A 13,731-nucleotide genomic window follows, 5' to 3' on the forward strand; every position below is an offset into this window, starting at 1 on the left:
AAAAAACTTGTTTTAACGTGCGATGCGTCGGGTGTGTGTTGCAGCATGTGAATGCCAAGGGTCAGTTACAGCCGGTAGCTTATGCCTCTAGAAATCTGTCCCAGGCAGAAAGGGGCTACGGAATGGTAGAAAATGAAGCGCTAGCATGTGTATATGCAGTAAAAAAAAATGCACCAGTACCTGTTTGGCTGCAGACAGATCACAAATCCTGAATGTCCCTTTTGGCCAACAACAAGGCCATAAATGCAAATGCATTGGCCTGCATAGAGGTGGGCACTCACGTTAGCCACCTATGACTACATAATTTGGCACAGACCGGGCACTGAAAACTGCGCCGATGCACTCGGCAGGCTCCCACTAGCCACCACTGAGAGGGCAACTGAGCATGCTGCTGAGATGGTCATGGCTGTTGAAGCTTTTGAAAGTGAAGGCTCACCTGTGGCAGCCCGTCAGGTTAAAGTCTGGACAAATAAAGACCCGCTACTGTCTTTAGTTAAGAAATGTGTCCTGACTGGGGACTGGGCAGCCATCTACAGGGCATGCCCTGAGAAATTTAAACCGTTTCATAGGTGCAAGGATGAACTCTCGATTCAGGCCGATTGCCTACTGTGGGGAAACCGAGTAGTCATGCCCCAGAAGGGCAGAGAGGTGTTTATCAGAGAACTTCACAATGAGCATCCGGGCATTGTCATGATGAAGGCAATTGCCAGGTCACACGTTTGGTGGCCAGGGATAGATGCAGACCTGGAACTTTGTATTTGCAAGTGCAACACGTGTGCTCAGCTGGGCATCGCACCCAGGGAAGCCACCCTTAGCCCATGGTCCTGGCCCGCCAAGCCATGGTCATGCATCCATGTGGACTACGCAAGTCCTTTCATGGGAAAAGTGTTTTTGGTTGTAGTTGATGCCTACTCCAAATGGATTGAGTGTACCATTTTAAATTCAAGCACATCCTCTGCCACGGTAGAAAGTCTACGGGCAATGTTCGCCGCCCACGGTCTACTGGATGCCTTGGTCAGCGACAATGGCCCGTGCTTCACAAGCATTGAATTCCAGGACTTCATGGCAGGCAATGGAATTAACCATGTCAGAACGGCACCGTTCAAGACGGCCTCAAATGGCCAGTGCAGATAATCAAACAGGGGATGCTCAGAATCCAAGGGGGTTCCCTACAAAGCCGCTTATCATGCCTCCTGTTGGCCTACAGATCCCGACCACACTCGCTCACAGGGGTTCCACCCGCAGAGCTGCTAATGAAAAGGATGCTCAAAACCAGGCTATCCCTTATACACCCCACTATGAAAGAAATTGTCGAGAGCAGGCGTCAGTCACAATGTGACTACCATGACAGGAATGCGAGGGCGCGATGTATTGCTGTCAATGACCCTGTTTTTGTCCTTAATTACACTGCAGGGCCCAAATGGCATGCAGGCACTGTGATTGCCAAAGAGGGGAATAGGGTTTTGGTAGTTAAACTTACCAATGGACAAATCTGCCGCAAACATGTGGATCAAACTAAAAGGAGGTTCAGCAACCCCATAGAAGAAGCAGAGGAAGAACATGATGTAGAGTTTACTCCACCAAAGGTGACCAAACACCGGAACCAAAGGGAGGAGAGCCCAGTCACTGTGGACAGTCTGGACAGGCCTGAGGCACCGCAAACAGCAGACACTCAGGCCAGCACCCAACAACCGGAGCCCCAACTCAGGCGCTCTACAAGGGAGCGTAAACCACCAGAGAGACTCAACCTGTGATCCCAATAAGACTTTGGGGGGGAAGGTGATGTCATGTATTCAACTATCAGTGTAATCCATGTATAAGCTGACCGAAGTTGTACACCTTGAGAACATTGACCACAAGGGGGTGAACTTGTGGGAGACACTCCTAACCTGGACTTTAAGGTATAAAAGGGGAAGCTCCACCCACCTTCATCACTCAATGTCTTGGTAATAAAAGTAACTGGTCACAGAGTGACCTTCTCTCAAGTTTGGGCCTCGTGTGCATTTATAATGTATAGTAAGGACGTATCAATCTCATTGAATGGTGGATCAGGCTTGAGGGGCTAAATGGCCTAAAACTGAGAGTGCTGTATCTGCAGAGAGAGAGAGACTCGGCCTAATACTGGCAGTGCTGCATCTGTAGAGAGATAGAGAGAGAGACCAGGCCTAAAACTGACAGTGCTGTATCAGTAGAGAAAGAGAGACCAGGCATAAGACTGACAGTGCTATATCTGTAGAGAGAGAGAGAGAGAGACCAGGCCTAAAACTGACAGTGCTATATCTGTAGAGAGAGAGAGAGAGAGACCAGGCCTAAAACTGACAGTGCTGTATCAGCAGAGAAAGAGAGACCAGGCATAAGACTGACAGTGCTATATCTGTAGAGAGAGAGAGAGAGAGAGACCAGGCCTAAAACTGACACTGCTATATCTGTAAAGAGAGAGAGAGAGAGAGAGACCAGGCCAAAAACTGACAGTGCTGTATCTGTAGAGAGAGAGAGAGAGAGACCAGGCCAAAAACTGACAGTGCTGTATCTGTAGAGAGAGAGAGAGAGAGAGACCAGGCCTAAAACTGACAGTGCTGTATCTGTAGAGAGAGAGAGAGATAAACGAAGGTAAACTTGCGCAAAACATAAAAACAGATAGTAAAAGCTTTTACAGATATATAAAATGGAAAAGAGTGACTAAAGTAAATGTTGGTCCCTTAGAAGTTGAGAAGGGGGATTTAATAATGGGAAATGTGGAAATGGCTGAGACGTTAAACAATTATTTTGCTTCGGTCTTCACAGTGGAAGACACAAACACCATGCCAAAAATTGCTGGTCACAGGTATGTGGGAAGGGAGGACCTTGAGACAATCATTATCACTAGGGGGTAGTGCTGGACAGGCTAATGGGACTCAATGTAGACAAGTCCCCTGGTCCTAATGAAATGCATCCCAGGGTATTAAAAGAGATGGCGGAAGTTATAGCAGATGCATTCGTTATAATCTACCAAAATTCTCTGGACTCTGAGGAGGTACCAGCAGATTGGAAAGCAGCTAATGTAACGCCTCTGTTTAAAAAAAGGGGGCAGGCAAAAGGCAGGTAACTATAGGCCGGTTAGTTTAACATCTGTCGTGGGGAAAATGCTTGAAACTATCATTAAGGAAGAAATAGCGGCTCATCTAGATAGGAATAGTGCAATCAAGCAGACGCAATCATGTTTAACTAATTTACTGGAATTCTTTGAGGATATAACGAGCATGGTGGATAGAGGTGTACCGATGGATGTGGTGTATTGAGATTTCCAAAAGGCATTCGATAAGGTGCCACGCAAAAGGTTACTGCAGAAGATAGAGGTATGCAGAGTCACAGGAAATGTATTAGCATTGATAGAGAATTGGCTGGCGAACAGAAAGCAGAGAGTCAGGATAAATGGGTCCTTTTCGGGTTGGAAATCAGTGGTTAGTGGTGTGCCACAGGGATCGGTGCTGGGACCACAACTGTTTACAATATACATAGAGGATCTGGAAGAGGTGACAGAGTGTAGTGTAACAACATTTGCAGATGACACAAAGATTAGTGGGAAAGCGGGTTGTGTAGAGGACACAGAGAGGCTGCAAAGAGATTTAGATAGGTTAAGCGAATGGGCTAAGGTTTGGCAGATGGAATACAATGTCGGAAAGTGTGAGGTCATCCACCTTGGGGAAAAAGAACAGTAAAAGGGAATATTATTTGAATGGGGAGAAATTACAACATGCTGAGGTGCAGAGGGACCTGGGGGTCCTTGTGCATGAATCCTTAAAAGTTAGTTTGTAGGTGCAGCAGGTAATCAGGAAGGCGAATGGAATGTTGGCCTTCATTGCGAGAGGGATGGAGTACAAAAGCAGGGAGGTCCTGCTGCAACTGTATAAGGTATTGGTGAGGCCGCACCTGGAGTACTGCGTGCAGTTTTGGTCACCTTACTTAAGGAAGGATATACTGGCTTTGGAGGGGGTACTGAGACGATTCACTAGGCTGATTCCGGAGATGAGGGGGTTACCTTATGATGATAGATTGAGTAGACTGGGTCTTTACTCGTTGGAGTTCAGAAGGATGAGGGGTGGTCTTATAGAAATATTTAAAATAATGAAAGGGATACGCAAGATAGAGGCGGAGAGGTTGTTTCCACTGGTCAGGGAGACTAGAACTAGGGGGCACAGCCTCAAAATACGGGGGAGCCAATTTAAAACCGAGTTGAGAAGGAATTTCTTCTCCCAGAGGGTTGTGAATCTGTGGAATTCTCTGCCAAGGAAGCAGTTGAGGCTAGCTCATTGAATGTATTCAAGTCACAGATAGATAGATTTTTAACCAATAAGGGAATTAAGGGTTACGGGGAGCGGGCGGGTAAGTGGAGCTGAGTCCACGGTCAGAGCAGCCATGATCTTATTGAATGGCAGAGCAGGCTCGAGGGGCTAGATGGCCTACTCCTGTTCCTAATTCTTATTATGTTCTTATGAGAGACCAGGCCTAAAATTGACAGTGCTGTATCTGTCTCGTCTCTCAGACAGAATTACACTGTTAAAACTCACAGCATGCAGGGTACCCAGGTTTCCTAACCCTGTTACTATCCAGGCCTTTATTTCTAAACTCTGATGCTGATGCTTTGTTTGGTGCTGTGTGACAGACATTAACCCTCAAACCTTCGATTACAGGAAACTCTGAGGATTTGAAAAGTGTGGAACAATGACTCACGGAAAAAAAGTGACGATAGAACTGGCAGCTCTGGGCCGGCCTTTCCAGCTGGGAATGCTGTATGACTGCCGATCAGACTCTCTGATCCCAGGTAATACAGTAATAGCAACTCTGGGACACTAATTTCCTCCTTGTGATGTCGTAAGAAGCATGTCATCCACCATCAGATTGCCTATTAATATGTTTAAGATACTTGTGATTCCCCCATCACATTGTCTATTACCGTATGTAAGATCCATAAGAACATAAGAAATAGGAACAGGAGTAGTCCAGCCGGCTACTCGAGTATGCTCCGCCATTCAATAAGATCATGGCTGATCTAATCATGGACTCAGCTCTACTTCCCCGCCTGCTTCCCATAACCCCTTACTGTTTAAGAAACTGTCTATTTCTGTCTTAAATTTATTCAGTGTCCCAGCTTCCACAGCTCTCTGAGGCAGCAAATTCCACAGATTTACAACCCTCTGAGAAGAAATTTCTCCTCATCTCTGTTTCAAATGGGCGGCCCCTTATTCTAAGATCATGCCCTCTAGTTCTAGTCTCCCCCATCAGTGGAAACATCCTCTCTGCATCCACCTTGTCAAGCCCCCTCATAATCTTATACGTTTCGATAAGATCACCTCTCATTCTTCTGAATTCTAATGAGTAAAGGCCCAACCTACTCAACCTTTCCTCATAACTCAAGCCCCTCATCCCCGGAATCAACCTAGTGAACCTTCTCTGAACTGCCTCCAGAACAAGTATATCCTTTCGTAAATATGGAAACCAAAACTGCATGCAGTATTTGAGGTGTGGCCTCACCAATACCTTATATAGCTGTAGCAAGACTTCCCTGCTTTTATACTCCATTCTCTTTGCAATAAATGCCAAGATACCTTTGAGGATGTAACTAGTAGAGTGGATAAGGGAGAACCAGTGGATGTGGTGTATTTGGACTTTCAAAAGGCTTTTGACAAGGTCCCACACGAGATTAGTGTGCAAAATTAAGGCACATGGTATTGGAGGTAATGTATTGATGTGGATAGAGAACTGGTTGGCAGACAGGAAGCAAAGAGTGGGAATAAACGGGTCTTTTTCAGAATGGCAGGCAGTGACTTGTGGGGTACTGCAAGGTTCAGTGCTGGGACCCCAGCTATTTACAATATATATTGATGATTTAGACGAAAGAATTGAATGTAATATCTCCAAGTTTGCAGATGACACTAAGCTGGGTGGCAGTGTGAGCTGCGAGGAGAATGCTAAGAGGCTGCAGGGTGACTTGGACAGGTTAGGTGAATGGGCAAATGCATGGCAGATGCAGTATAATGTGGATAAATGTGAGGTTATCCACTTTGGTGGCAAAAACAGGAAGGCAGAATATTATCTGAATAGTGACAGATTAGTAAAAGGGGAGGTGCAACGAGGCCTGTGTGTCATGGTACATCAGTCATTGAAAGTGAAAGCATGCAGGTACAGTTGGCAGTAAAGAAAGCAAATGGCATGTTGGCCTTCATAGCGAGAGGATTTGAGTATAGGAGCAGGGAGGTTTTACTACAGTTGTACAGGGCCTTGGTGAGACCACACCTTGAGTATTGTGTGCAGTTTTGGTCTCCTAATCTGAGGAAGGACATTCTTGCTATTGAGGGAGTGCAGCGAAGGTTCACCAGGCTGATTCCCAGGATGGCAGGACTGACATATGAAAAAAGACTGGATCGACGAGGCTTATATTCACTGGAATTTAGAAAAATGAGAGGGGATTTCATAGAAGCATATAAAATTCTGACGGGATTGGACAGGTTAGATGCAGGAAGAATGTTCCCGATGTTGGGGAAGTCCAGAACCAGGGCTCACAGTCTAAAGATAAGGGGTAAGTCATCTAGGACTGAGATGAGGAGAAACTTTTTCACCCAGAGAATTGTGAACCTGTGGAATTCTCCACCACAGAAAGTTGTTGAGTCCAGTTCATTGGATATATTCAAAAGGGAATTGGATGTGGCCCTTACGGCTAAAGGGATCAGTGGGTATGGAGAGAAGGCAGGAAGTGGGTACTGAAGTTGCATGATCAGCCATGATCATATTGAATGGTGGTGCAGGCTCAAAGAGTCGAATGGCCTGCTCCTGCACCTATTTTCTATGTTTCTATACGATTGGCCTTCCTGATCACTTGCTGTATTTGCATTCTATCCTTTTGCGTTTCAAGCACAAGTACCACCAGATCCTGCTGTACTGCGGCAGTTTGCAATCTTTCTCCATTTAAATAATAACTTGCTCTTTGATTTTTTTTCTGCCAAAGTGCATGACCTCACACTTTTCAACATTATACTCCATCTGCCAAATTTTTGCCCACTCACTTAGCCTGTCTATGTCCTTTTGCAGATTTTGTGTCCTCCTCACACTTTGCTTTTCCTCCCATCTTTGTATCATCAGCAAACTTGGCTACGTTACACTCAGTCCCTTCTTCCAAGTCATTAATATAGATTGTAAATAGTTGGGGTCCCAGCACTGATCCCTGCGGCTTCACCCCACTAGTTACTGATTGCCAACCAGAGAATGAACCATTTATCCTGACTCTCTGTTTTCAGTTAGTTAGCCAATCCTCTATGCCTGCTAATAGATTACCCCCAACCCCATGAACTTTTATCTTGTGCAGTAACCTTTTATGTGGCACCTTGTCAAATGCCTTCTGGAAGTCCAAATACACCACATCCACTGGTTCCTCTTTACCCACCCTGTTCGTTACATCCTTGAAGAACTCCAGCAAATTTGTCAAACATGACTTCCCCTTCATAAATCCATGCTGACTCTGCCTGACTGAATTATGCTTTTGCAAAATGTCCTGCTACTGCTTCTTTAATAATGGACTCCAACATTTTCCCAACCACAGATGTTAGGCTAACTGGTCTATAGTTTCCTGCTTTTTGTCTGCCTCCTTTTTAAAATTTTTAAACATTTGTAGTTTTCCAATCTGCTGGGACCTCCCCAGAATCCAGGGAATTTTGGTAAGATCCATGTGATCTCCATCAGATTGTCTCTTAATGTATGGAAGATCCGTGTGATCCTTCCCGTCAAATTTTCTTGTTCTGCACTTGGAAATACTTAATACTCAGGTGGTCACTGCACTAATTTGCCCCACTGAATCTACATTACCTGCTCTGCAGAGGATTGATTTTTCTCATTTCCCATTAACATTATTAATCTGTTTACTGATGTGTTTTTCTCTGTAGGGCTCACATTGTGGGACTTAGACACACTGGGAAAAGACCTTGCTGTACGATCTCAGCCTAACACAGAGTTTCACATCATTGCCTCCGACTCCATTGAGAATAAAGCCTCTGCACTGAATGTGGACGCATCATTGAAAGCAAGTTTCTTGGGTGGATTGATAGAGGTGGATGGGTCTGCGAAATATCTCAACGACACAAAGAATTCGAAGCAACAGGCCCAAGTGACCCTTCAGTACCAAACAACAACCAGGTTTGAACAGCTGACAATGAGTCACTTGGGGCGGCAGAATGTAACCTACCCGTATGTGTTTGATGAAGGGACAGCAACTCACGTGGTTACAGCAGTGCTGTATGGGGCTCAGGCTTTCTTTGTGTTTGATCGAGAGGTCTCTTCAGCAGAGACCCTACAGGATATTCAGGGTAACCTGCAGGTGACAATTAAATTTATTCCTCAGATTGCTATTGAGGGTCAGGCCTCCCTAAAAATGACAGACGAACAAAAATCAAATGCCCAGAAATTCAGCTGCACCTTTTATGGGGATTTCTCACTGGAAAACAATCCCACCACATTCCAAGATGCCATCAAAATCTACTCCAGCCTCCCAAAGTTACTGGGCCCAAATAAAGAGCACGCAGTGCCCATGAGAGTCTGGCTCTACCCCCTCAACAAACTGGACTCCAAAGCTGCTCAGCTGGTACGAGAGATCAGTATCGGACTGGTCAATCGCTCCCAGTCTGTGCTGGAGCAGCTCAATGGGACAGTGATGAGATGCAATGATATGATGAGAGACAATATCACCATTAAACTGCCAGAGATTGGGGACTGCATACTGAAATTCCGAGAGATGTGTCAGGAGTACAAATTGATTTTCCAGAAGACTTTAGCGAGAGTGTTGCCACGTATCCGTGGAGGTGGGGAGGAGGAAGGGTTACTGGTGGATATTCTGAAGAACCAGGAACAGTCACCATTCAAACACCAGTCAGTGATCAAATGGCTGGATGACAAGGAGCGAGAAATTAACACAGTGAGATCTTACCTCATGACATTGAAAGATATACAGGTTGTGAAATCAAGCAGCGAGTTGGATAGAGAAGTGTTGGATCCAGTGACAGAATATGTGGTCTGCTTCACATTCACATCACTGTATCACAAGGATTTCTACCTGTCAGAAGCAGCCAGCTACCTACAATCTCACACAGCTGAGATAATGCAGATACCAAATCCTGCTAACCAGGTTCGAGCAGAACATGACAACCAGCAGTGGTTTAAATCCACGTCTGTATCCCAGAGGATGAGGGAGTGTGCTCACTTATTCCTGGATTTTGCCACAGCTAATAGAGCACAAGGTAAAACAAAGTTCATTGTTGCTTCTGTGCAGGATGACAGTAATGTAGGAGCATCGATTTATCTGTATGAGGGAGGGTTTGTGGTGAGCTACTGCTTCGAACCCCCGTCAAGGCCGGAGAGACCTGTGGTTAGTGGAACAACACATGACAGTGTGACACTCCAATTACTGCCACCAAGATACGGTGCTGGTGAGATTGTTGGGTACAAGGTGGAGTACCGAGCTACCCAACAGGAGGAATGGGCAACGGTGGATACAACTGATAAATCCGACTCCTTCACAATACCTGGGTTACAGCCACACCGGGAGTATCAATTCCAATATAGAGCAGTGACCAAGGCAGGGGTCAGCATGGCCAGTGATAGTTACAGTGTCAGCACACTTCCTACAAGTCCACCAAGTAAACCTTCAACACTCCAGGTCCACTGGTTTGATGCAATACTCACCTGGGCCAGGCCGACTGAGATTGGAGCTGGTGTTGATATTGTTCGGTACAGGATAGAATATAGAGAAGGAAAGGCAGTTACCTCCATCACGGAGAATGGATTATGGGAGGAAATAAAGACAACAGACAGTGAATGTCGTTATACTTTAGAGGGATTGAAACCCAAGACATCCTATAGTGTGCGAGTGTCTGCAGACTGTAGAGAAGGTGGTTCTAGTGCACCAAGTCATGAGGTTTTAATAGAAACAAAAAGTGAACCGAAGAGTCTAGCTGGGAAACTCTGCAGAGTTAGTAAATTAACAGACAGTGGTAACCCTTCCATTTACACACTCTACTTAAAGAAGAAACAACTTGACAAGGCTGGGCACCGAGTAAAATGTTCCTTCGGAAAGCCCACCACAAAATGCAGCGTCAGGACAATTATGGTTCTTGGAGCAACAGGAGCAGGAAAAACAACCCTCATCAATGGAATGATCAACTATATCCTGGGTGTGGAATGGGAGGACAACTTCAGATACAAATTAATAGATGAAGAGACAGGAAGGTCCCAGGCTGAAAGCCAGACATCCTCAATCACTGCCTACGAACTCCACCATCAAAAAGGATTCAAGATTGATTACTCTCTCACTATCATAGACACGCCGGGATTCGGAGATACCAGGGGGATAACCCGAGATCAGTCGATCACTGATCAGATCCAACAGTTCTTTACTTCCCCAGATGGTGTTGATCAGATCGATGCCGTGTGTTTTGTTGTTCAAGCCTCTTTGGCTCGGCTGACTCATGCACAGAAATATATCTTTGATTCGATTCTTTCCATTTTTGGCAAAGATATTGCAGAGAACATCCGAATACTGGTGACATTCGCGGATGGGAAAGTTCCCCCCGTTCTGGAGGCCATCAACGTTGCTGAGGTACCATGTCCCAAAGATAAAAAAGGTCGTCCAGTTCACTTCAAGTTCAACAATTCAGCCATATTTGCCCCAAGTTCAGCTTCTGGAAACTCTGCCAACAAGAGGAGCGCTGATGCTGGTGATGAGGAGGAGGAGGAGGAGGAGGAGGATGATAACTTTGATGCAATGTTCTGGAAGATGGGATCAAGCAGTATGAAGAAATTCTTTGCAGCTCTGAGCAAAATGGAAACGAAGAGTTTACGCTTGACAAAGGAGGTCCTCGTGGAGCGTCGGCAGCTGGAGACTGCGGTAGCGGGATTGCAGCCTCAGATCAAAGCGGGTCTGCTGACAATGGAGGAGATCAGGAAGACACAACAGGCTTTGAACCAACACCAGGTCGAGCTGGATGCAAATAAAGACTTTGAGTATGAACTTGAAGTCACAGTTGCAGTAAAGGAAGATATCAGCGGGACCGGCAATTACATAACCAACTGTCAGAAATGTAACTTCAGCTGTCACTATCCCTGTGCGTATGCTAATGATGCTGATAAAAGGCAATGTTCAGCAATGGACAGAAATGGGAACTGCAGAGTCTGTCCTAATAAATGTATCTGGTCTATTCATTACAACATGCAGTACCGATTTGAGTATGTAATCAGAAAGGAGAAGAGGACATACAGTGAGCTGAAAGCACAGTATGAGAAAGCATTTGGTGAACAGATGACACATCAGAAAATCATGGAGAAACTCCAGCAGGAATTGGCAATCGTGCGGGACAACGTGTTGCTGCTGATTGAAAAATCATCTCAGAGCATTTTAAGACTTGAAAAAATAGCTCTCAGACCAAACCCATTATCGACCCCAGATTACATCAGCCTGCTGATTCAAACCGAGAAAGAGGAGGTTAAGCCTGGGTACCTGGAGCGAATTCAGTCACTGAATGCAGTCAAGGAACGGGCTGAGCTAATAGCAAAAGTTGCCAAGGGTGAGGGGTTGTTCCCAGAGGACTGGAAGCATCAACCTGGACAGGGAAGTAAGAGTGTCGCAGAAAAACCTAAAGGAATGTTTGCTAATTTCTGCAATTGGATCAAACGTTAAACTTTCCTAATTCAGCCTGCAATAACTGACAAATAATATCCAGCTGTTCCCAATATGGAGGACAGATGTTTCCCTCAGTTGATAAACTAATCCCGAATTGTATTTCACTGATTTAACTAACCATCCAGCTGTTCCCAATATGGGGAGTAGATGTTCACTGGCCGATCTCCCGTAGCATTGATCAGTGAGCCACTGTTTGTTATTGGTGAGGGTCCTACGTGCCATGCTGGGAGTAATATCAGAGCCATTGATTTAGTGACTGAATGGGGCCAATTTCCAGTAGAAAGCACAAACACATCGAGTGAAATGAGTCAAGGCCTGGAGTCTGTGTCTCCCCTCCATGAATAGCCCTTGGTGGTTGGCACACAGACTAACTCTCTGCACCTAAAATAGATGTTCAGATTTAGCTTTGTTCTGTAATTGGACAATTTAAAACCCTGATTGAAATGTTGAGATACATTGCAGAGCACTCATAGCACGGGTGCCTAATCAGTAAATGGCCAAAAAATTTAACAACTGGTTTTTGTTTCTGGAGAAGTGTCCCTCCAAAAAAATACTGCGGGACTCTGCCAGCCCACCCCACCCCCAACTCACCACTCCCCTCTTCTGAGCACCTATCCACGGGGCACTCTCTCCCCCCACTCCGAGCACCTACCCACGGGGCTCTCTCTCCCCCCACTCCGAGCACCTACCCACGGGGCTCTCTCTCCCCCCACTCCGAGCACCTACCCACGGGGCTCTCTCTCCCCCCACTCCGAGCACCTACCCACGGGGCTCTCTCTCCCCCCACTCCGAGCACCTACCCACGGGGCTCTCTCTCCCCCCACTCCGAGCACCTACCCACGGGGCTCTGCTGGTGTCCATTCCTCAGGTTGAAGAGCGTTGAGCTGTATCAGGGACGCTGTTTGACATTCACAGCTCATCCACCAGGGCCTCAGAATCGCAGCGGCCTTTTCACCATCTGAAGTCAAAGTCGGCCCCATACAGGCGGGAAATTCCTCGGAGCCACTCCTGATCTGTTCAATAACTCTGCTGGAAACCCTCCCCTTCCCGCTAGGTTATGGAGTGGGAGTGGGAGAGGCCGGAGACCCTGCCCCTCCCGCTAGGTTATGGAGTGGGAGTGGGAGAGACCGGAGACCCAGCCCTTCCCGCTAGGTTATGGAGTGGGAGAGGCCGGAGACCCTACTCTTCCCACTAGGTTAAGGAGTGGGAGAGGCCGGAGTCCCTGCCCTTCCCACTAGGTTATGGAGTGGGAGTGGGAGAGGCTGGAGACCCTGCCCTTCCCGCTAGGTTATGGAGTGGGAGTGGGAGAGGCCGGAGACCCAGCCCTTCCCGCTAGGTTATGGAGTGGGAGTGGGAGAGGCCGGAGACCCTGCCCTTCCCGCTAGGTTATGGAGTGGGAGTGGGAGAGACCGGAGACCCAGCCCTTCCCGCTAGGTTATGGAGTGGGAATGGGAGAGACCGGAGACCCTGCCCTTCCCGCTAGGTTATGGAGTGGGAGTGGGAGAGACCGGAGACCCAGCCCTTCCCGCTAGGTTATGGAGTGGGAGAGGCTGGAAAACCTCCCCTTCCCGCTAGGTTATGGAGTGGGAGAGGCCGGAGACCCTGCCCTTCCCACTAGGTTAAGGAGTGGGAGAGGCTGGAGAACCTGCCCTTCCCACTAGGTTAAGAAGTGGGAGTGGGAGAGGCTGGAAACACTGCCCTTCCCACTAGGTTATGGAGTGGGAATGGCTCCGAGGAATTTAATAGATTTTAACCAGTTTCTCCAACAGCGTCCTATATGCTGGAATGTGCTCCCACTGTTTAGCAGGTGGTGAAAGTCCATTTGCCCCACTGGTTCACACATTGAAAGACACAAATGGGGTAATTTTCACCCTGACCGTTTGGCTCTCTGGTTTCTGTAACAGGCGTTTGATGAGGGATATCAGTTTCACACCTGGGCGGGAAGGTGAAAATCTCCCCAATAAATATATTAAAGTAAAGATATCCACACAGGTGGTACTTTTGTTTTTCAGTCCTTGATTTCCGATCAGCTT

General features: G+C 46.8%; 1 protein-coding gene across 1 annotated transcript; it reads left to right on the forward strand.

The window, feature by feature from the left end:
• Positions 1 to 4,701: 4,701 nt before the first annotated feature.
• Positions 4,702 to 12,216, forward strand: LOC139230595 (uncharacterized). The gene is made up of 2 exons (XM_070862417.1): positions 4,702 to 4,801; positions 7,914 to 12,216. Exons 1-2 carry the CDS (start codon positions 4,702 to 4,704, stop codon positions 11,693 to 11,695), a joined length of 3,882 nt encoding a protein of 1,293 aa, XP_070718518.1. The 3' UTR covers positions 11,696 to 12,216.
• The last annotated feature ends 1,515 nt before the right edge of the window (positions 12,217 to 13,731 follow it).

This window comes from Pristiophorus japonicus, chromosome 19, assembly GCF_044704955.1.
Source record: "Pristiophorus japonicus isolate sPriJap1 chromosome 19, sPriJap1.hap1, whole genome shotgun sequence".
NCBI classification, from domain to species: domain Eukaryota; kingdom Metazoa; phylum Chordata; class Chondrichthyes; family Pristiophoridae; genus Pristiophorus; species Pristiophorus japonicus.

What these genes read in the sequence shown, in the direction of transcription:
- LOC139230595 (XM_070862417.1), top strand. Translation starts at nt 4,702, where the DNA reads ATGACTCACGGAAAAAAAGTGACGATAGAACTGGCAGCTCTGGGCCGG. An exon ending in ATCAGACTCTCTGATCCCAG is followed by an intron (nt 4,802 to 7,913) that starts GTAATACAGTAA and finishes TTTTCTCTGTAG; the next exon opens with GGCTCACATTGTGGGACTTA.